The sequence below is a fragment of the Hemitrygon akajei genome, chromosome 2 (genome assembly GCF_048418815.1).
Source record: "Hemitrygon akajei chromosome 2, sHemAka1.3, whole genome shotgun sequence".
NCBI lineage: Eukaryota > Metazoa > Chordata > Chondrichthyes > Myliobatiformes > Dasyatidae > Hemitrygon > Hemitrygon akajei.
In genome coordinates, this window is record NC_133125.1 from 110020397 (window position 1) to 110043066 (window position 22670).

At 44.3% G+C, this 22670-nt stretch overlaps 1 protein-coding gene across 1 annotated transcript in view; it reads right to left on the minus strand.

Moving 5' to 3' along the window:
- The window catches only part of LOC140715298 (glypican-6-like), a 777401-nt gene that overhangs the window by 58564 nt on the left and 696167 nt on the right, over positions 1-22670 (minus strand). The window contains exon 5 of the mRNA XM_073027266.1: positions 20148-20278. Coding sequence (XP_072883367.1) covers positions 20148-20278 — 131 coding nt within the window. The remainder of the gene's footprint in view (positions 1-20147; positions 20279-22670) is intronic.

The window sequence follows — 22670 nt, forward strand, 5'->3', positions numbered from 1 at the left end:
TCATGAGAGGCCCCAGCATTGATCCCTGTTGTACATCACTGGTCACGGGTTTCCAATCACAGAAGCAACACATCAGCGTCTACTCCTATCCCTGGGACAATACTGAATCCTATCTATCAAATTGTCCATGTCCAGCTTTATCATTCCCCATCTTTTTTGATGACTTGTTTATCATTGTGCTCTTTCTTCACAATTCTACGTGGCATGATTCAGTGTAGCTAAATGGACCTGCAGCATTCCAACTGTCTGTCCGTGAGCATCGAATTCTTGTTTTATGTTGCTGCCTGTGGATGTTGATTATTAACTAGCTTGTGGGGTATCTCGGAAATCATTCCCCTGTAGCGGTGTGCTACACGCAGCGCTGAAATAACGACACGTAGTCGATGAGCTGCAGTTGCAAAAGAGATTTATTCGAACTTTGCGGCCTCGCTTTAAAGCCTTCCTGATCCCGCCCTCCTCGGGCGGGAATGCTGTAGGGGGCGCGTATTCACAGTCCCGTCCCGCGCGCGGGCTTTTCCCCTTGCTGGTGAAGCAGGCTTGGCGCCCTCTTTGGGACCGGCCTCAATGCCGGCGCGCGCCGATTTGTGAGCCGGTTCGAGTGCGCTGGGAAGTGGGTCGCCACATAACCCCCCCCCCCAGAACCGGCAATACACCCCCTAATGTCCATAGTCTGGGTCGGACTCTGTTTGGGAGGTCTGCCTCTGCGCCGCGGTGCCTGAATCTCAACCGGCTGTGCCAAGTCCACATGGGCCGGTTTGAGTTGGTCCACCGTGAAAACCTTCTCTTTCCCCCCAATGTCCAGCACGAATGTGGACCCATTGTTTGTGATCACCGTAAACGGCCCCTCGTAGGGCCGCTGTAGCGGTGCCCGATGTCCGCCCCGTCGTACAAAAACAAAATTACAGTTTAGCAGGTCTTTGGGTACGCAGGTCGGGTTCTGACCATGCTGCGAAGTGGGTATGGGGGCCAGGTTACCGAGCCTCTCGCATAGTCTGCCCAGGACTGCTGCGGGTTCTTCCTCTTGCCCCCTTGGGGCTGGTAAGAAATCCCCTGGGATGACCAGGGGTGCGCCGTACACCAACTCGGCCGACGAGGCGTGCAGATCCTCTTTGGGTGCCGTGCGGATTCCGAGCAGGACCCAGGGAAGCTCGTCCACCCAGTTAGGCCCTTTGAGGTGGGCCATGAGAGCCGACTTCAGGTGACGGTGGAAACGCTCCACCAGTCCGTTTGACTGTGGGTGGCAGGCAGTTGTGTGGTGCAGCTGTGTCCCCAAAAGGCTGGCCATAGCTGACCACAGGCTGGAGGTGAACTGGGCGCCTCTGTCGGAGGTAATGTGGGCCGGTACACCAAAGCAAGATACCCAGGTTGCGATCAGTGCCCGGGCGCAAGATTCGGAGGTGTTGTCGGTGAGCGGGACCGCCTCTGGCCATCTTGTGAACCGGTCCACGATAGTCAGGAGGTGCCGCGCTCCTCGCGACACTGGCAGGGGGCCCACGATATCCACATGAATGTGGTCGAATCGCCGGTGGGTGGGGTGGAACTGCTGCGGCAGAGCTTTGGTGAGCCGCTGCACCTTGGCTGTTTGGCAGTGCATGCACATTTTGGCCCATTCACTGACCTGCTTGCGGAGTCCGTGCCAAACAAACCTGCTGGAGACCATCCGGACGGTTGTCCTGATGGAGGGGTGCGCTAAGTTGTGAATGGAGTTGAAAATTCGCCGCCGCCAGGCTGCCGGGACGACGGGGCGGAGTTGGCCGGTGGTGACGTCACAGAGTAGGGTCTTCTCACCTGGGCCTACGGGGAGGTCCTGGAGCTGCAAACCAGAGACTGCGGTTCTGTAACTAGGGATCTCTTCGTTTGCCTGCTGCGCCTCTGCCAATGCTTCATAGTCTACCCCCTGGGACAGGGCTTGGATGTTAGGGCGGGAGAGGGCGTCCGCCACGACGTTGTCCTTTCCCGAGACATGCCGGACACCCGTCGTGTATTCAGAGATGTAGGACAGATGTCGCTGCTGGCGGGACGACCAGGGATCGGACACCTTCGTGAACGCAAAGGTAAGCGGTTTGTGGTCTGTGAACGCGGTGAACGGCCTACCTTCTAAGAAGTACCTGAAATGCCGGATTGCCAGGTATAGCGCCAACAGTTCCCGGTCGAAAGCACTGTATTTGAGCTCAGATGGTCGTAGGTGTTTGCTGAAAAACGCCAGGGGTTGCCAGCGACCCTCGATGAGTTGTTCCAGCACCCCACCGACTGCCGTGTTGGATGCGTCCACTGTGAGGGCAGTAGGGACGTCCGTTCTGCGGCGCACTAGCATTGCGGCGTTTGCCAAGGCTTCTTTCGTTTTAATGAAAGCGGCGGTGGACTCCTCATCCCAGGTAATGTCCTTGCCCTTACCCAACATCAGGGCGAACAGGGGGCGCATGATTCGGGCAGCTGAAGGGAGGAAGCGGTGGTAGAAATTCACCATACCCACGAATTCCTGAAGGCCTTTGATTGTGTTGGGTCGGGGGAAATGGCGGACTGCGTCTACCTTAGCAGGCAGAGGGGTTGCCCCATCTTTAGTAATCCTGTGGCCCAGGAAGTCGATGGTGTCGAGCCCGAACTGGCATTTGGCCGGATTGATTATCAGGCCGTATTCACTCAGTCGGGCGTAGAGTTGACGGAGGTGGGACAGATGCTCCTGACGACTGCTGCTGGCTATGAGGATGTCGTCCAAATAGATGAAAGCGAAGTCCAGGTCGCGTCCCACCGCGTCCATTAACCGCTGAAACGTCTGTGCGGCATTCTTCAGGCCGAATGGCATGCGGAGGAACTCGAAAAGGCTGAAAGGGGTGATGAGTGCAGTTTTGTGGACGTCGTCCGGATGCATCGGGATTTGATGGTATCCCTGGATGAGGTCCACCTTGGAGAAGATCCGTGCGCCGTGCAGGTTTGCTGCAAAATCCTGTATGTGCGGCACAGGGTAGCGGTCCGGTGTTGTAGCCTCGTTCAGCCTGAGGTAGTTGCCGCATGGTCTCCAGCCCCCTGTTGCTTTGGGCACCATGTGCAGGGGAGAGGCCCATGGGCTGTCGGACCGCCGTATGATCCCCAATTCCTCCACCCTCTTGAACTCCTCCTTCACCAGGCGGAGCTTGTCCGGGGGAAGCCTTCGAACATGGGCGTGGAGGGGTGGTCCCTGTGTCGGGATGTGGTGCTGTACGCCGTGTCTGGGCATGGCTGCTGTGAACTGCGGTGCCAGAACCGATGGGAAATACGCCAGGACTCTGGTGAAGTTGTTGTCGGACAGGGTGATGGAGTCTAGGTGTGGGGCCGGCAACTGGGCTTCACCCAGGGAGAACGTTTGAAAGGTCTCGGCGTGGACCAGTCTCTTCCTTGGCAGGTCGACCAGTAGGCTGTGAGCCCACAAAAAATCCGCGCCCAGGAGCGGTTGGGCTACGGTGGCCAGTGTGAAGTCCCATGTGAACCGGCTGGAGCCGAACAGTAGCTGCACCGTACGGGTGCTGTAGGTCCTTACTGTGCTGCTGTTTGCAGCCCTCAGGGTGGGACCTGGTGCCCTGTTGCGGGTGTCGTAACTCGTCGGAGGTAAGACGCTGATCTCGGCTCCGGTGTCGACCAAAAAGCGGTGTCCCGACTGCTTGTCCCAGACATACAGGAGGCTATCCCGATGGCCAGCCGCCGTAGCCATCAGCGGCGTCTGGCCCTGGCGTTTCCTGGGAACTTGCAGGTCGGGCTACAGCGGCGGGCTTCTGTGCCCCACCGCTGGTGGTAGAAGCACCATTGTTCGTTGGGCTCCTCACCCCTGCCTCTGGGGTTAGCGGGCTCTGCTGCCGGGCCTGGTCTGGTTTGCTGCTGGGAGCGTGAGCTGGTGATCTGTGCGACAGACGCCCCACTCTCCTTCTTGGCTTTCCACAGCAAGTCCGCCCGGGCTGCCACCTTCCGGGGGTTGCTGAAATCCGCGTCGGACAGCAGCAGGCGTATGTCCTCGGGCAGCTGCTCCAGGAATGCCTGCTCAAACATGAGGCAGGGCTTGTGTCCTCCGGCCAGAGACAACATCTCATTCATCAAAGCCGATAGCGGTCTGTCCCCCAAACCATCCAGGTGCAGTAAGCGGGCAGCCCGCTCGCGCCGTGAGAGTCCGAAAGTCCTTATGAGCAGGGCTTTGAATTCCGTGTATTTGCCGTCCGCTGGGGGAGACTGTATGAACTCCTCAACCTGGGTGGCTGTCTCCTGGTTGAGGGAGCTCACCACGTAGTAGAAACGTGTGGCATCCGAGGTTATCTGCCGAATGTGGAATTGGGCTTCTGCTTGCTGGAACCATAGGTGAGGTCGCAGCGTCCAGAAGCTTGGCAGTTTTAACAAAACTGCATGAACAGATGCGGCGTCGTTCATCTTCGGCTCAAATATCGTTTGGGCCGTCGGGGTCACCAATTGTAGCGGTGTGCTACACACTGCGCTGAAATAACGACACGGAGTCGGTGAGCTGCAGTTACAAAAGAGATTTATTTGAACTTCGCGGCCTCGCTTTAAAGCCTTCCTGATCCCGCCCTCCCCGGGCGGGAATGCTGTAGGGGGCACGTATTCACAGTCCCGTCCCGCGTGTGGGCTTTTCCCCTTGCTGGTGAAGCAGATTTGGCGCCCTTTTTGGGACTAGCCTCAATGCCGGCACGCGCCGATTTGTGAGCCGGTTCGAGTGCGCTGGGAAGTGGGTCGCCACACCCCTTCCCTTCAACAAGCAGTATAGATGATTTTTGTTAGCACTTAAATCAGTCAACTTCACAATTTGCTTGTAGCCAGTGAGGCATTTGCACACACAGAACATAGAAAAGTACAGCACAGGAACAGACCTGTCAGCCCACAATATCTGCACCAAGCAAGATGCGAAATTAAAATAATTATTTCTGTCTGCATATAACCCATATGTCTCCATTCCCAGCATATTTAAATGTCCATTTAAAAGCCCCTTGAATGCCACTATTGTATTTGCCTCCACTACCACCCCTGACTGTGTGCTCCAGGCACCTGTCATTCACTGTGTTAAAAAAAAAACTTGCCCTGCACATCACCTTTAAACACCCCCACTCCACCTTAAATCTACACACTCTAGTATTTGACATTTCTAGGCAGGGAAGAAGATTCTGCCTGTCTACCCTCTGCCTTTTAACTTCTATCAACCTCCACCACTCCAGAGAAAACAACCTAAATCTCTCCAAACTCTCCTTATACTGTAATGGATATTGTGTAATCATGCAATCTTCCTGGTTAACTTCTTCTGAACTCTCTCCTAAGCTTCTCCGTTCATCCTGTGATGGAAAGATTAGAGTGCACACTATATTCCTCATGAAGCCTGCCCTTTTCTTATTCCCGTTGGGATAGAGATACACGAGTCTGAAAACCTACAGTCAATGGTTTCATCACCCCTGCCCTCAGATTTCTGAATGTCCCATGAATCACACTTTATTATCCCTTTCTCTTGCACTAATTACTTATTTTTAAACTTGCAGTAACTTTTATGTCCATTCACTGCTGCAACACATCTTGCGATATATAAATCAGCGATAACAAAGGTGATTCTGATATAACTGCATGATGACTTCCTGACTATGTCTCTGGTGGTGAAGGGTTGCATGTCATACACTTTCTTTACCATTCTACCTCTTTGCATTGACACTCTCGCAGAGATAGGACTTGGATCCCAAGAGATGTTGCACTTTGGGAGGACAAACCAGCTACGACTTATAATGTCAGTAGCAGGGCACTGAGGAGTGCGGTAGGTCACAGTGATCTGGGAGTACAGATCCATAATTCATTTAAAGTGGTTTCACAAGTAGATAGGGTCATAACAAAAACTTTTGAACATTGGCCTTCATAAATCAAAGTATTGAGTATTGAGAATGTTTTGTTGAAGTTGTATATGTTGATGAGGACTAATCTGGAGTACTGTGTACAGTTTTGGTCACCTACCTGCAGGAAAGATGTCAATAAGATTGAAAGTGCAGAGAAAATTTACCTGATGCTAGCAGAAGAGGACTTGTGTTATATGAAAATGTTGAATAGGTTAGAACTTTCTTCTTTGGAGTTTAGAAGGAATGAGTGGAAATTTGATACAGGTATACAAAATTATGAGGGGTATAGATAAATGCACCAAGGTTGGGTCATTGGTTAAAAGTGAAAGGTGAAATGTTTCAGGGAAACATGAGAGGGAACTTCTTCACTCAGAGGGTCATAGGAGTGTAGAACAAGTTGCCAGCAGAAGTGGTGGATGTGGGTTCAATTTTCATATTTAAGAGACATTTGGATGGATACATGAATGGAGGGCTATGGTCCAGATTCAGGTTGATGGGACTAGGTAGATTAATAGTTTGGCATGGACCAGATAGGCTGAAGAGCCTGTTTCTGTGCTGTAGTGTTCTATGACTCTGCCCCAGCTTGGTATGATAACTGCTTTGCCCAAGACCACAACATATGGGGTGTTGTAGACACAGCCCCATCCATAAAAAAATACAACCTCTCCTCTACGGTCAATTCTTCTTGTTGCCTCAGAAAAGTAGCCAGCATAATCACAGACCCCTCCCAAAATTTTCTCCACCACCCTACTCCAAACTCCCTTGGGCAGAAAGCTTAAAAACATGCATCACTAGGCTCAAGGGCAGCTTCTATGTCACTGTTATAAGTCTCTTAAATGGACCTTTTGCACATTTAAGTATTAACTCTAGACCTCACTTTTACCTCGTAATGGCCCTTGCACCTTGTTTCCTGCCTGTACTGCACTTTCTCTGTAACCGTAACTCTATTTTGTGTTCAGTTACTGCTTTTCCCTTTCACTACCTCAAAGTATTGATAGCATGCTTTGCAATGATCTATACGGATGTTCTGCCAAACCAAATATTTCACTGTATTCTGGTATTTGTGACAGTACTTAATCAATTCCACTGTGCTGGGCCTCATCCTGTCAATGGAGAAAGCTAAGAATGGACAGGTTGGTGTGGGAATGGAAAGACAAATTGAAATATCTGCACTGGGAGCACACAACCTGGTCACTGCAGACAGAGCATTGGTGCACTGCAAAATGGTCAACTAGAATGCGCTTAGTCTCACTGATATAGAGGAGCTGACATGCACTTGGTGCTTCTGATATGGCCTTTTTGTTTGTCTCTGTTTGTCAGTCACCTCCGACTTCCAGCCTCCTCATCCCTGCCCCACTTGGCACAACCTGCTCATCATCCTTCACCCCTCTCCAGTTGACCAATTACTTTGGGCTCTTATCTAACTATCTCCCCTCTCCTCTTTATACCAGCCCTCTCTGCTCTCTATTTACCCATCTCCCTATGCAACTATTTCTCCTCTCCTCCTATTACCAGCCTTCTCCTCTCTCCATCTACCCATCTCTCCTCTATCTCTCTATCTATCTCCCCTCTCCTCTTTATATCAGCCATCTCTTCCATCCACTCTCAATCAACCTGAAACGTGGTTTTCCTTTCTCACACAGGTGCTGCTTGAGCCGCTGATGAGTTCCTCCAGCAGATTCCCAGTTGTTTTCTACTGCTTGTCATTTCCAGTTAAAGTTTCTATTTATGCATCTGATTTTCCATCATTCACGTCTTGCTTTGTTGCAACTTGATTTGAATAATTTCATTGTCTTGAGTGGTATACTCATGGTCACTTGACAATATCTTAACTTGTAACTTCCCTGACTGATATGTGACATGATAATTGTTCTTGGAGATTAAGGGTCTAATGTTTGATGTAAGTGCACACCTTGCTGCTACAATTGTTAGAGAGATCATTAGCAGTTATTACTTCAAACCTGAAAATAAAAGTGAATATATTGGAAATGTCAAATACAATCATCTGAGTCACAGCTTTCTCTGTGTGATGGCAAGCAATATTGGAATTATTAGTTAAACATAGTCTGATCAAATGTACTGCTGATTTGTGAGTTTCATCTCATTTCCTTGATGCATTGGTTAGATGGCAGAGGAGAACTGATGTCACTAAATTATGAATGCAAATCAAATAAAGCACAGATTTGGAAATTTGTAATGCCACATATTGCCTGAAAGCTTCAAGAACTTGGCCTCAATACCTCCTTGTGGAAGTGGATCCTCGAATTCCTCACTTGCAGACTCCAGTCGATTTGGATGGGCAACAACATCACCTCAACAATCTCCATCAGCACAGGTGCACCACGAGGCTGTGTGCTTGGCCCCCTGCTCTATCCCACACATATGACTGTGTGGCTAAGCACAGCTTCAATGCCATACTCAGGTTTGCTGATGACACCACTGTCATAGCTTGATTCAAAGGAGGTGACGAATCAGCATATAGGAGGAATTGAAAATCTGGCTGAGTGGTGCCACAACAACAACCTTTTACTCAATGTCAGCAAGACTAGGAAGCTGATTATTGACTACGGGAAGAGAAAACCAGAGGTCAGTGAGCTAGTCCTCATCGGAGGATCAGAGGTCGAGGGGGTTAGCAATTTTAAATTCCTCAGTGTTATTACTCTGGAGGACCTGTCCTAAGCCCAGCAATTACAAAGGAAGCACAGCAGCACCACTACTTCCTCGGGGTTTGCGAAAATTTGGCATGACTTCTAAAACTTTGACGAACTGCTATAGCTGTGTGGTTGAGAGTATATTAACTGGCTGCATTACAGCCTGATATGGAAACACCAATACCCTTGAATGGAAAATCCTGCAAAAAGTAGTGGATACGGCCCAGCCCATCACAGTAAGGCCCTCCCCACCCAGGCCATTCTCTCTTCCCTCTATCAGGAACATGATACAGGAGCCTCAGGATTCACATCACCATGTTCAGTAAGGGTTATTACCTCTCAACCATCAGGCTCTTGAACCAAAAGGGATAGAGTCATAGAGAAGTATAGCACAGAACCAGATCCTTTGCCTCATCTAGTTTGTGCCAAAACCATTTAAACGGCCAACTCCCATTGGCCTGCACCAGGACCAAAGCCACCATATCCCTACTAACCATGTACATACCTATCCAAACTTCTCTTAAACGTAAAATTGAGCTTGCATGGACCACTTGTGCTGACAGCTCATTTGACACTCTCATGACCCTCTGAGTGAAGATGTTTCTTTTCATGTTCCCCTTAAACTTCTCACCTTTTACCCTTAAGCATGATGTCCAACCCAAATTCAGTGGTAAAAGCCTGCTTGCATTTACCCTATCTATACCCCTTATAGTATTATATACCTCTATCAAATTTCTTCTCAATCTTGTATGTTCTAACGAATACAGTTCTATTCCATTTTTCCTTATAACTCAGGTCCTCCAGACCCAGAAACATCCTTGTAAATTTTCTCTGTACTCTTTCAATCATGTTTGCATCTTTCCTGTAGGTAGGTGACCAAAACTGCATACAATACTCCAAATTAGGCCTCACCAATATCTTATAACATAACATCCCATCTTCTGTACTCAATATGTTGATTTAAGAAGGCCAATGTGCCAAAAGTTTTATTTACAACCCTCCCTACCTGTGACACAATTTTCAATGAATTACGTACCTGTAGTCCCAAATCCCTTTGTTCTACCACCCTCCACTGTGCACTACCATTCTCTGTGTAAGTCCTGCCCTGGCTGACACCTTGCACTTGCCTGTACTAAATTCCAAGTGAACTTCATGCAACTTCACTTGCCCCATCATTGAAATGTTCCCACAACCTATGGACTCACTTTCACGGATGGTTCATCTCACATTCTCAATATTATTTATATTATTGTTTCTTCTTTTTGCATTTGCACAGCTTGTTGTCATCTGCACTCTGGTTGAATGCCCTAGTTGGTGGGCTTCCATTGATTTTCTTATAGGACCATAAGATATAGGAGCAGAAGTAAGCCATTTGGCCCATCGAGTCTGCTCTGCCATTCAATCATGTGCTGGTCCAATTCTTCCAGTCATCCCCACTGCCCTGCTTTCTTGCTGTACCCTTTGATGCCCTGGCTAATCAAGAACCTATCTATCTCTGCCTTAAATACACCCAATGACTTATAGTTACTGTTCTATAGATTTGTTGAGTATGCCCACAAGAAAAAGAATCTCAGTGTTGTTCATGGTGACATACATGCACTTCGATAATAAAATTTACTTTGAACTTTGAATATTGATGTAGAAGAGGCTGCACTGGGTGCATTGGATATAGTAGTATTGGACAGTGACAGACTCATAGGTGAAGTTTAGGGTTCTGAATGGAGGTAAGGGAGGAGGTGAATGGGCAGCTGTAGCATTTCTGTTGTTTGCAGGGATATGAGCCAGGAGGGAATTTAGTGGGGAGGGACAAACAGACAAGGGAATTATGGAGGGAGTGATCCCTTTGGAAAGCGGAGAGTGGGGGGCTGGTGGTAAAGATGTGCTTGGTGTTTGAAAAAGAGGTTTTTGTGCATCTGGAAATATTAGGTCTGTTTTCCCTATTGTAGAGGAGTTGAAAGAAGATATAAATGTGGAACGTAAAATTTTGAGCAGTATAGACAGAGTACACTACAGTAATCATTTCCCTTTATCAGAGATAAATAAAACCAGAGAACAGATGTACATTTGGAATAAGGGTTAAGGGTTACAGTGCGAGAGAGTGGTGGAAACAGAGTCACTAACAGCATTGTAAAGGTATCTAGACAAGCACTTGAATTGCCTTGACTTTGAAGACTATGGGCCAACTGCTTGTTGATGGGATGATTAAAGATGGGTGTCCACTGGCTGGCATGGCCTAGAGACTGAATGACCTGTTTCCACACTGTATGACTATGACTCTGTAACTTCTACAGTAAAATCCTTACAAAATGTAAATATTCTTAATATTTGACCAGACTCCATTTTAATTAGTTAATGATGATGAAAACAAAATCTCAGTAAATTCAGTCACATTGATAACCAAATTTAAACCTGTCACTGCAATGTTGTAAACACAACTACAGCTACTCATGTTTTTTATATTTATCTTCAATGGAGCAGAACTTTATATTCTAGAGAAGAGCAAACTCACAGAAATGTAAGCTTGAGGAGATTTCAGAGTATGTAACAGGAATGAAAACATTAAAAGTGAAGATTTGCTTTACTTGGAGCCAATCTACGTCAGTCACACAGGAGTGATGGGTTGTAGCAACCTCAGGCAAAGAAATTCTCAAATTACACCTTGTAAATGTCTTGTGATCATTTAAGCTCTTCCAGAATTGTGATTTTTACAGTAGTGCCTTTCACTTAATTGAATCTTTATTTGCTTTTGCTGTGATCGTCTCTGCTGTAACATCAGTGTGAGATAGGCCCCAGTAGACAGCCATGAAATGTCAAACATTGTCTCATCAAGACACAGAGAAGCTGTGCAATGGCGTTCACTTTGCTGAAGCATTATGACTAGCTGATTACTGACCACCACCCTCGAGGCCAGGTTATTAACAGAGTTTCCACAATGACAGGCATGGAACTGCCTTGTTTCATCTAATCATGAAGTTTAAACAAAACCTTATCACTCACCTTGTAATGCCAAGGATTCAGAAACTAAATCAGGCATATGTATTCAACTTCTGCATAATAATCACCTCACCTTGACTATGAAAGGATATTCTATTTTTCTTTAAAGTGAAAATGGGATATTCAATAACTCAGGTAGTTACTTGTCTTTCCCTCTAAGTGGAGAGGAAGATTCAAAGATAACTTGTGACTTGGATCCAAAGAATAACTGTAGCCCCAGGAAAAGGTAGGCAGAGTAATAGGGACAACTTCTCAAGCCTGAAATGTTGACTATTTATTACATTCCCCCCCCCGCCCGCCCGCCCCGACCCATTGATGTTGCTGGACTTGCTGAGCTCCTCCAGCGTTTGTATGTGTTTCTCTATATTTTCAGCATCTGTAGAAACTGCTAGGTTTTCTCAAGTTATGCACATTGATGTCAGGCATTCTCAATCATAGGCAGTGAAGAAGAGTTATCATAGAAACTGCAGCTCACTCCAAAACCCAGGACAATGTGCCTTATGCAGTGCCCTGTTGCTACAGCCCAAGATATGAAGATGTAATTTAGTCTGGCTTGAATAAAAAGTGCACAAAAAAAAGCTGTCACAAAATGATCAATGTCAAAAGATTTGAATTGGCTATTTAGACTTAATTGTAACAAAATACATAAAGGTAAATAGGGCTTGGTGTCTGTAGAGTCTTGGGCAACAAACGATGCTTTGGATGACCTCAAAGCCGCAGAGAAACAAATGACCAAGCCCAGTTAAAGTGCAATAGAAGAGTCAACTCTGGGGGTAACAAAGGTAGAGACGAGGGTTTCAGCAAAAAATAAGCTAAGGCAGAAATAGAGTTGGATAACGTTATGAAGGTGGAAATAAAGAAGGCATGGATTTATGGTCCAAGGTTAATTTCAAGATCAGCAATAACTGTGAACTGGTGCCATTTCAGACATATGTCACTCTAAAGAGGAGGGTGGTCAGATGCTGGGAACACAGCTTGTGTAGTTCCAATGCTTGAGAATTCGGATCACTGAACACTGATAGACATCCACCTACAATTGTAGATGAAGAAGAAAGACGAGAAAAGAAGAATGAGAAATGAACTGAAATGCTTGCAGATTGCTGAGGAACTTTAATGTGCTGAACATTACTAGAATCCAGTTCATGTATAATAACCCTTCTGCCAGAGAATATTTTTAATGGTTTATCAAAATTTTCACGTGCCTACCATTCACCCTCTGAAATGCACAAGACTGATTTCTTCTTTCCTCAAGTTTTAGAATAAACATTTCCTTTGATTACTTCATTATGAACAAAACAACATGTTTACAGATCTCTAATTGTAGTACAGATAAGAAATTAGTTTGAGGCAGATGGAAGGAATCTGAATAGTGACACTCACTTAGATGGTACAAAAAAAATACCAGTTTATTGTTAATAACATGAAACAAGTTTTTTATAATTGGCATCAAACCAAGGTTTGTGCAGGAATTAACTGGGCACTAATCTCACATTTAACCATGTAGCATTTTAAAGATGAATTATTGAAAAAAAGATTTCAAGCCAATCTTTCAGTTAAGATATTTTTAATATCTGGGACCAACTAGCTGTTTTTGTTTTACTGCCTAATGTAAAGAATTTTGCTACAGTGCTACACTGTTCTAATTGCTTAATAAGTCATAGAATCATAGAGTTATACAGAATGAAAGAAGCCTCTTCATTCTAACTCATCCACACCATCCTTAAAACAATGCCTCTCCAATCTTGAGCTGAATTTAATTTAGAAGATATGTTATGTGCTTTGAACTGAGTTTTGCATTGGTTGAATATTTAAAACATCACTAATTAAATTTTTACAGACACTGCTCTGTTATTTTATTTCCTGGTTTTGACCCTTATCATGTGAATTGTTCATGAGAAAAATGAGTGTTCATGTCATTAGGTCAGTTTGAAAGGTTTAAAGTGAGAGGGGAAAACTTAAAGGGGACTTCAGAGGCAAATATTTCACAGAGGATGGTGACCATATGGAAATAATTGAGGCAGGTATAGTTGCAAAGTTTTAACACCATTTGGACAGTTCCATGGATAGGAAAAGCTTTAAGGGAATATGAGCTAAATATAGCCAAGTGGGACTAGATCAAATAGGCAACTTGGTCCGTACGGATGAACGGGCCAAATGACCTGTTGCCATGCTGCATAACTCTATGGCACTGTCAGTTGTCTGTAACATTTAATGGAGCCTCCATCCTAAGTTTCCAGATTGATTCTCATGATCTGCAGAACTTACTGCAGTTTATAAGGAAGGGGCTTTACTGTAGGCAAATGAGAAAGGAACCATTAGATAGTGCAGAAGTGTGTCTTAAGGATGGCTTGGATTTCAATAGGGTCTGATATTTTCAGAGCCTTTATGGAGATATTGGAAAGGTAGAGGTGGCACAGTAGTGTAGTGGTTAGCACAACACGTTACAGTACCAGCGACCTGGGTTCAATTCCTGCTGCTGTCTGTGAGGAGTTTGTACATTCTCCCCATGACCGTGTGGGTTTCCTCCAGGTGATCTGGTTTCCTCCCACAGTCCAAAGACATACTGGTTAGTAGGTTAATTGGTCATTGTAAATTGCCCCGTGATTAGGCTAGGATTATAACAGGGCATCAAAGGGCCGGAAGGAACTATCCCACACTGTATCTCAATAAATAGAAAAAAGAGTACTATGGAAAGATGTATTCTTCCTGAGTGGTAAATGTGGAAAATTTTATCAAGTACTTACTGTGGTCCAAAATAACTTAACAATATTAATATTGTTACATAGCTCTAAAATTGTACTACAAAAATTCAAGGATCTCACCAGGACAGGTAACATCGACTCATCTTCGTGTACCTGTAACTTTCTATGCAGCTTGTTAGGAACAGCAGTAAAGCTTAAACACTGCCATTCCTTCCTTAGTAGAACCTAGAACTGTACAACACAGCAACAGTCTCTTCAGCCTCTTCAGCACACAATGTTGTGCCAAATTACATAAGCTAATGGCAGCTAATCCCTTCTGCCTACACATGGTCCATATCTCCCCATTTTCTGCATCAGGAGATGTACAGGCTAAGTATTTTTACACAGAGAGTGGTGGGGGTCTGGAATGCTCTTCCTAGCGTAGTAGTGGAGGCAAATATGATAAAGTTGTTCAAGAGGCTCCTGGATATGCACATGAATCTGCAGGGAATTGAGGATTATGGACAACATCTAGGCACAAGGGATTAGATTAGTTGAGCATTTGGTTGCTAATTTAGTTAGTGGGCTGATTGGTCTGTTTTTATGCTGTACTGTTCTATATCCTGTATTTTATAGCACATGCCCTCTAATCCAGCCAGTATTCTGGTAAACACAAGAGATTCTACAGATGTTGGAAATCCAGAGCAACACACACAACATGCTGGAGGAACTCAGCAGGTCAGGCAGCATCCATAAAACTGAATAAACAGTTACAATTTGGGTCAAGACCCTTCATTAGGATATCCTGGTAAAACTCTTCTCTACTCTCTCCAAAGTCTCTATGTCTTTCTTACAATAAGATGGCCAAAACTGAAAGCAATATTGCAGATACCCTAAAAGAACCATGATATCCAGAATTTGCTGAGGACTAGATCAGAGGCATTCAAGTCTGGAGACCAAGGATACTACATGAGGTGCAGGTATGATCTCTGGAAAGCCATCTCACAGGCCAAGTGTAGATTCCAGACCACACACACAAAATGCTGGTGGAACACAGCAGGCCAGGCAGCATCTATAGGAAGAAGCACTGTTGACATTTCGGGCCGAGATGTCGACAGTGCTTCTTCCTATAGATGCTGCCTAGCCTGCTGTGTTCCATCAGCATTTTGTGTGTGTTGATTGAATTTCCAGCATCTGCAGATTTCCTTGTGTTTGATTCCAGTTTGGTCTGGAATCAATGCTTGACAGCTGTGGTAGGATTTGAATGTTATAACCTCCCACAAAGTTAAATCAAGGACAACAGAGCTTCGCTTTCGGGTGAGCTCAATGCCTCTTATGCTTGCTTTTACTGTCAGAACATAGAGGAAACATTGCCAACCCATATATCTTCTGATGATCCTGTGATGTCAGTATCTGAAGCTGATGTGCAGACTGCCTTCAGGAGGGTGAATCCAAGGAAAGCATTCGGACTGGACAGTGTACCTAACCATGTTCTAGAGTGCTGGCCAATTGGCTGGTGTGTTCACTGATGTATTTAACCTCTTGCTACGACAGTGTATGGAACCCACCTGCTTCGAGCAGGCTTCAATGATACGAGTGCCCAAGAAGAATGTGGTGACCTGCCTCAATGACTATTACCTAGTTACACTTACATCCACAGTGATGAAGTGTTTTGAGAGGCTGCTGTTGAAACTGGCTGCTTCTGCTTGAGAGGCGACTAATCAATAAGCTCCAAGACCTGGGTCTCAAAACCTCCTTGTGCAATTGGATTCTGGATTTCCTCACTTGCAGACCCCAGTCAGTTCATATTGGCAACAACATCTGCTCCATGATCTACATCAACACAGGTGCACCACAGGACTATGTGCTTAGCCCCCTGCTCCACATGCTTTACACCTATGACTGTGTGGCTAAGTACAGCTCCAACACATACAAGTCTGTTGATGGCATCACTGTGGTGGGCTGTATCAAAAGTGGTGAGGAATTAGCATACAGGAGGGAGACTGAAAATTTGGCTGACAACCTCTCACTCAGTATCAGCAAGACCATGAACTGATTGTAGGATCAGAGGTGGAGAGGGTCAGTAATTTTAAATTCCTGGGTGTCACTATTTCAGAGGACCTGTCCTGGACCCAGTATGTAAATACAATCGCAAAGAAAGCACAACAGCACCTCTATCTACTTCCTTAGGAGTCTCTGGAGATTTGGCATAACATCTAAAATTTCAACAAAATTCCAAATACGTGTAGTGTAAAGTATATTGACTGGCTTCGTTATGGCCATGTATGGGAACACCAATGCCTTTGAATGGAAAATCTGACAAAAGTTGGTGGATTCAGCAGAGTATGTCACCGGAAAAGCTCTCCCAACCATTGAGCACATCTACATGAAACTGTTGTAGGAAAGTAGCATCCATCATCAAAGCTCCTCTCCTACAAGTGCCTCAAGATTCATACCACCAGGTTCAAGAACAGTTACTACCCATCTACCATCAGGCTCTTGACAAAAGGGAATAACTACACTCATTTAAGGACTCTTTTATCTTGTTATTTCATGCTGGTTATTTACTGCTATATAGTTACTACCTACATTTGCACAGTTTGTTTACAGTTTACAGATCTTGTTTACAGTTACTATTCTCTTGATTTGCTAAGTATGCCTGCAGAAAGAGAATATCAGGGTTTTATATAGTTACATGTATGTAGTCTGATAATAAAATTTACTTTGAATATTTAAGGACTCTTTATCTTGTTATTTCATGTTATTTATTGCTATTTATTTATATTTGCATTTGCACAGTTTGTTGTCTTCTTCACTCTGTTTAATCTTTCATTGATCCCTCATCTACATCCTCAGCCTCAAGCACAGGTTGCCCCTCTTTATCCTTGACTGGTTCTATTCTCTCTTTAGTTATTCTGTTGCTCTTGATCTAAGTAGACAATGCCTTAGATTCTCCTTAATCATATTTGCCGAAGACTTTTCATGGGCCCTCCTGGCTCTTCTAATTTCCTTCCTGGGTTACATAGAAACATAGAACATAGAAACACAGAAAACCTACAGCACAATACGGGGCCTTTGGCCCACAATGCTGTGCCGAACATGTACTTACTTTAGAAATTACCTAAGGTTACCCATAGCCCTCTATTTTTCTAAGCTCCATGTACCTGTCCAGGAATCTTAAAAGACCCTATCATATCCACCTCCACCATTGTTGCCGGCAGCCCATTCCACGCACTCACCACTCTCTGTGTAAAAAACTTACCCCTGACGTCTCCTCAGTATCTACTTACAAGCACCTTAAAACTGTGCCCTTTTGTGTGTAGCCATTTCAGCCCTGGGAAAAATCTTCTGACTATCCACACAATCAATGCCTTTCATCATCTGATACACAGTTCTTTTCTGGCTTCTTTATATTCCTCAAAGGCCCTGTTTTTAGTCATTACATATGTTTCCCTTTTGTTCTGGACTAAATTCACCAGGACCCTTCTCATCCAAAGCCCCCTTCCCTCGCCCTCCTTGTCCTTCCTTCTTTACTGGAGTATTGTGCAGTAGATTTTGAAACACCTTCACGTGCCAGATGTGGATTTGCTCAAAAACAGCTGTTCCCAATTAAATCTCATTATCTGCTGCCTCATATTCTCATAATCTGTCCTTCCCCAGTTTAATACTTTTCCATAAGATCTATTCATATCCTTATTCATGGCTATCTCAAAACTTTGGGAATTGTGATCACTTTTTCCTAACTGTTCCCTGACTGAAAGGTTAGTCGTCTGGATAGGCTAATTTCCCAATACAAGTCTAATACAGTCCATCTTCCACATGGACTATCCACATACTGTATCAAGAAGCTCTCCTTGAGGTACCTAACAAATGATAGCCCATCTGACCCTCTTGGAGAAGTTGGAATCACCCACAACAACAACCATGTTGTTTCTGCACCTTTCCCTACTCTGCCTGTTCCTCAATGTCTTGCTAGTTATTGGGGAGTCTGTACGACAGAAGATAGAATATAGAACACAGACAGACAGACAGACATACTTTATTGATCTCGAGGGAAATTTGGTTGCGTTACAGTTGCACCAACCAAGAATAGTGTAGAAACATAGCACTATAAAACCATTAATAATAATAAGTAAATTATGACAAGTGGAAATAAGTCCAGGACCAGCGTATTGGCTCAGAGTGTCTGACACTCCGAGGGAGGAGTTGTAAGGTTTGATGGCCACAGGCAGGAATGACTTCCTATGGCGCTCAGTGTTACATCTCGGTGGAATGAGTCTCTGGCTGAACACCACGACACAGTACAGGCCCTTCAGCAGACAATATTGCACTGCTCTTATAACCGACTCTAATATCAATCTAACTCCTTCCTCATACATTGCCCTTCATTTTTCTATCATTATGTGCCTATCTAAGAGTCTCTTAAATGCCCCTAATGTATCTGCCTCTGCTAGTATACCTGGCAGGATGTTCCACACACCCAGCACTCTCTGTGCAAAAAATTTACCTGTGACAGCCACCCTGCCCTATACTTTTCTCCAATCAACTTAAAATCATGCCCCCGCACATTAGGTATTTCCATCCTGGTAAGAAGTCTTCAAGCCTATCAAGTCACTATCAAGTCACCTCTCATCGTCCTTCCCTCCAACGATAAAAGTCTTAGCTCCGGCACCCTACCCTCATAAAGCATGCTGTTTAATCCAGGCAGTATCCTGATAAATCTCCTCTTCACCCTCTCTAAATCTTCTACATCCTTTATTTAATGTGTCAACCAGAACTGAACACAATATTCCAAGTATGGTCAAACCAGAGTTATGTAGAGCTGCAACATTATCTCATGGTCCTTGAATTCAGTCCCCAACTAATGAAGGCTAACCTACCATACACCTTCATAACAACTCTATCAACTTATTTAGCATTTCTGAGAGATCGAGGGACAAGGACGCCAAAATCTCTCTGTTCCCATCAGGTGACTGTGCCTTTCTTATTTTTGATTTCTATTCATATGGACTGAATGATGAGCACTCCATTATGTCAACTCTGAATGGAGTTGTGATATTTCTGCTGGTTAGTAGTGAAACTGCTTCCCACCTTTACCTTCCTCTCTTTTTCTTCTGAAACATTAAACAGCCAATCTTGTCCATCTCGCCACCAAATGCTTATAATAGTCACAACATCATTGTTCTACATATTGATCCATCCTCTAATTTCATCTCCCTTACTGCTAATACATTAAATTAGACACTCTTCAACCCATCGTCATATTGCATCTATCACCTTGCTCTTGCTGGTCCTTCCTTACAGACTTACTATAATGACATTCACCTTCCCCACAATCCCTCCACCGTCTGACCTAGTGCTCTTGGCTTTCTGCACTTGTCAATCCATTTCAAGCCAGCAGGAAAGTTCGCTCTGCACCTGCGCTTCCAATACCGCCCTCTCAAGCTGCATCTCTTCTCTCTAGCACTTTTCCATCTAGGAGATATTAACTGTTTATTTCTGTCAATCAACATAATATTGCAAAGCACGTCCATAAGACATAGGAGCCGAATTAGGCCATTTGGCCCATCGAGCTTAAGGAATCTGAAAACCTCTCACACGTCTTCAAATAATATTGCCAATGAACAGTAGATTGAGAACCAGTCAAGGAGGTCTTGACAATTGGGAGTATAAATTCATTCTTTGTCACATGCTTTTCAAATTTGGTTTGATTATCTTCAATGCAGCTGAGTTTCAGAAATAGAAACATGAAACAACATATTCTGCATTTAGTCTGGGAATTTATTTCCACCTCCATGGCTTTTCAATGCAAACATCTGCATTTCAATTGAGAACTTGCGAAAAAAAATTCATACTCAAACAATTCTGCAGCCTATGTTTATACTGGATTTTCTGTTCAGAATCCTTCACAGAGGCAAAATAGCAGAAAGGTAATTTTCACAGAATATTAATAAACAAAGCAAATCCAAGGAGTTTACCTTAGCTGAAACATGAAAACTATTCTCTTGCATATTCATGATGGCATCAGAAATCTTCACATCAATCGGTTCCACTACTGATTCAATGTTGAAAGGCCCTTCCAACCTTTCTGCTACCAACAGCATAGCATCTATCAAAACAAAAATGACGGGTTAAGTTAAAGTGAAACTTCAGGAAATCTCAGTAACAGATGGATATCTCAGATCTCAGTGCTGAAGTCTAGGACTGAGACTGGAAGATGCATTTTTAAATCGGAAACATTAAATGATACATTTACCATGTGAAAGTGAGTGTTTCTTTTCAGGTTAATAAGAACATGCTAATTTTCCATCATGTGCTGTAAATAGTTCTCCACCAGCAGATATTTGTTTTAAAAACTCTTTACCTTTAATAAGAAAAACAATTCTAAGTGCAACTTCCAATTTTCTTCCAAAACTAACAAAAAAGAGGCAATAATCTTTCAAGTGTATTTCAGCATACAAATGAGGAGCAGGGGGCTTGTGCTTAAAGTCAAAAACCCAAGTTTGCCTTTGGCATATAATCCATTTTTTTTGTCTTGATAGAAAATGGTACATCAAAGGTGGAATATATATTAGATTAGTTTTACTATTCTGTAAATTATTAATCAGAAAAAAATTAAAATCAAGTCAAAATTTACAATTTGCATGGTGTAACAATTTTTGAAAACAGCTGCACAATGCAGCCTGTATTTTATACGTGGTGACGCTTGTACAGTATGCAACAGTACAATGTTGTATCACCAACATTGATTTCATGAGAAAAGTGGTGGAAACAAACGAGATTGAAGATAAATTTTGTGAACAAGACAGGATCTGAGTGTAAATAAATTTGCATAGCTTTAAGAACAAAGTGTGCCATGCAGCACGATTATGGATACAATAGTGCAATCAGTGCAGATGTTGGCTCACATTTCCAACCAACATTCCTGACCTCTGATACCGTCTGCACAAAATTTGCCCTCCTCCCTAAGATGGTATAAGCTTCCTCCGGGAGCGCCAGTTTCCGCTCACATCCCAACGGACAATGTAAGTTCCCTGAACACGTAGGTGAATGTAGAATCTGAGGTGAATTGTGGGTTGGAAAGCTGGGTGGAATGTGGAGATGTGGGGAGAATAACATTGAATTGGTGTAGATGGGTTGGCAATGACTTGGTGGCTGAAAGTCCTGATTCTATCCAGAATGACTACATGATATCCTTGTATCAGACACTGCCATTAGCTGTGAAAACCAAAAACTGTGACTGCTAAAAAACTAAAGTGAAAAATGCTGGAAATACTCAGCAAGTCGAGTTGCATCTCTTGGAAGAGAAACAGAATTCACATTTACAGTTAAAGTCCCTTGTCAGAACTGAGAATGAGACAAAAAGAAGCTTGTGAAGCTTCAGGGGAGCTGGGGAGAGTGTATGTCCCTTGTGAATCACTGCACTTAACACTTACAGTGAGTCCTATTCCCCTGTCAATTCAGTTTAAACCTTTCCTACCAGCAGATCTCCTCACAAGGGTGTTGGTCCCATTCTAGTTTAGCTAAATTTGTCTTGATTCTACAGGTTCTTCCTTCCCAAAAAATGGCCTCAGTAGTTCAAGAAGCTAAAGCCAACCCCCATGCAAAGTCCTTTCATCCAAATTATCCTTCTATACCTATACTCATGAGCTTGTGGCTACAGAAGGAATCCAGAGGTTACAACTTTAAATGATTACATTGCTTCCTAAACTCATGTTGCACAAGCTCAAAGATGAAAAGTTTTGTCAGGATTGATTCTCCACTGGAAGGCCCAGCTCTTCATGCACATTTCCATATGATTATAAGGCACAGGCTTTCATCATGGCTGATTTATTATCCCTCTCAACCCCATTCTCCCGCCTTATGCCTGCAACCTTTGACAGCCTGACTAACCAAGAACCTTTCAAACTCCTCTTTAAATATACCACTCATTTGACCTCCACGGCCATCCATGACAATGAATTCCACTGATTCACCACCCTCTGGCCCTAGATTCACCCACTATAGGAAACCCTCTCCATATCCACTCTATCTGGGTGTTTCAGTATTGGATAGGTTTCAATGATATCCACCCTCATTCCTCTAAACTCCAGTGAGTACAGGCCCAGAGCCATCAAATGCTCCGCATAAAATCATTCTTGTGAATCTCCTCTCAACCACCTCCAATGTCAGTACATCTTTTTATTACATAAGGGGCCCAAAACTGCTCACAATGCTCCCAAGTGTGGCCTGACTGATATCTTTTAAAGCCTCAACATTACATCCCTGCTCTTATATTCTAGCCCTCTTGAAATGAATGCTAACATCGCATTTGATTTCCTTACTATGACTCAGTCTGCAAGTTTGCCTTCAATATCCCTCACAAAGCCTCCCAAGTCCCTTTGTACTTGTCATTTTTTCTCTGTTTAGAAAATTGTCTATGTATTTATTCCTTCCACCAAAGTGTATGACCATACACTTCCCTACACTAAATTCTATCTTCTACTTCTTTACCCATTCTC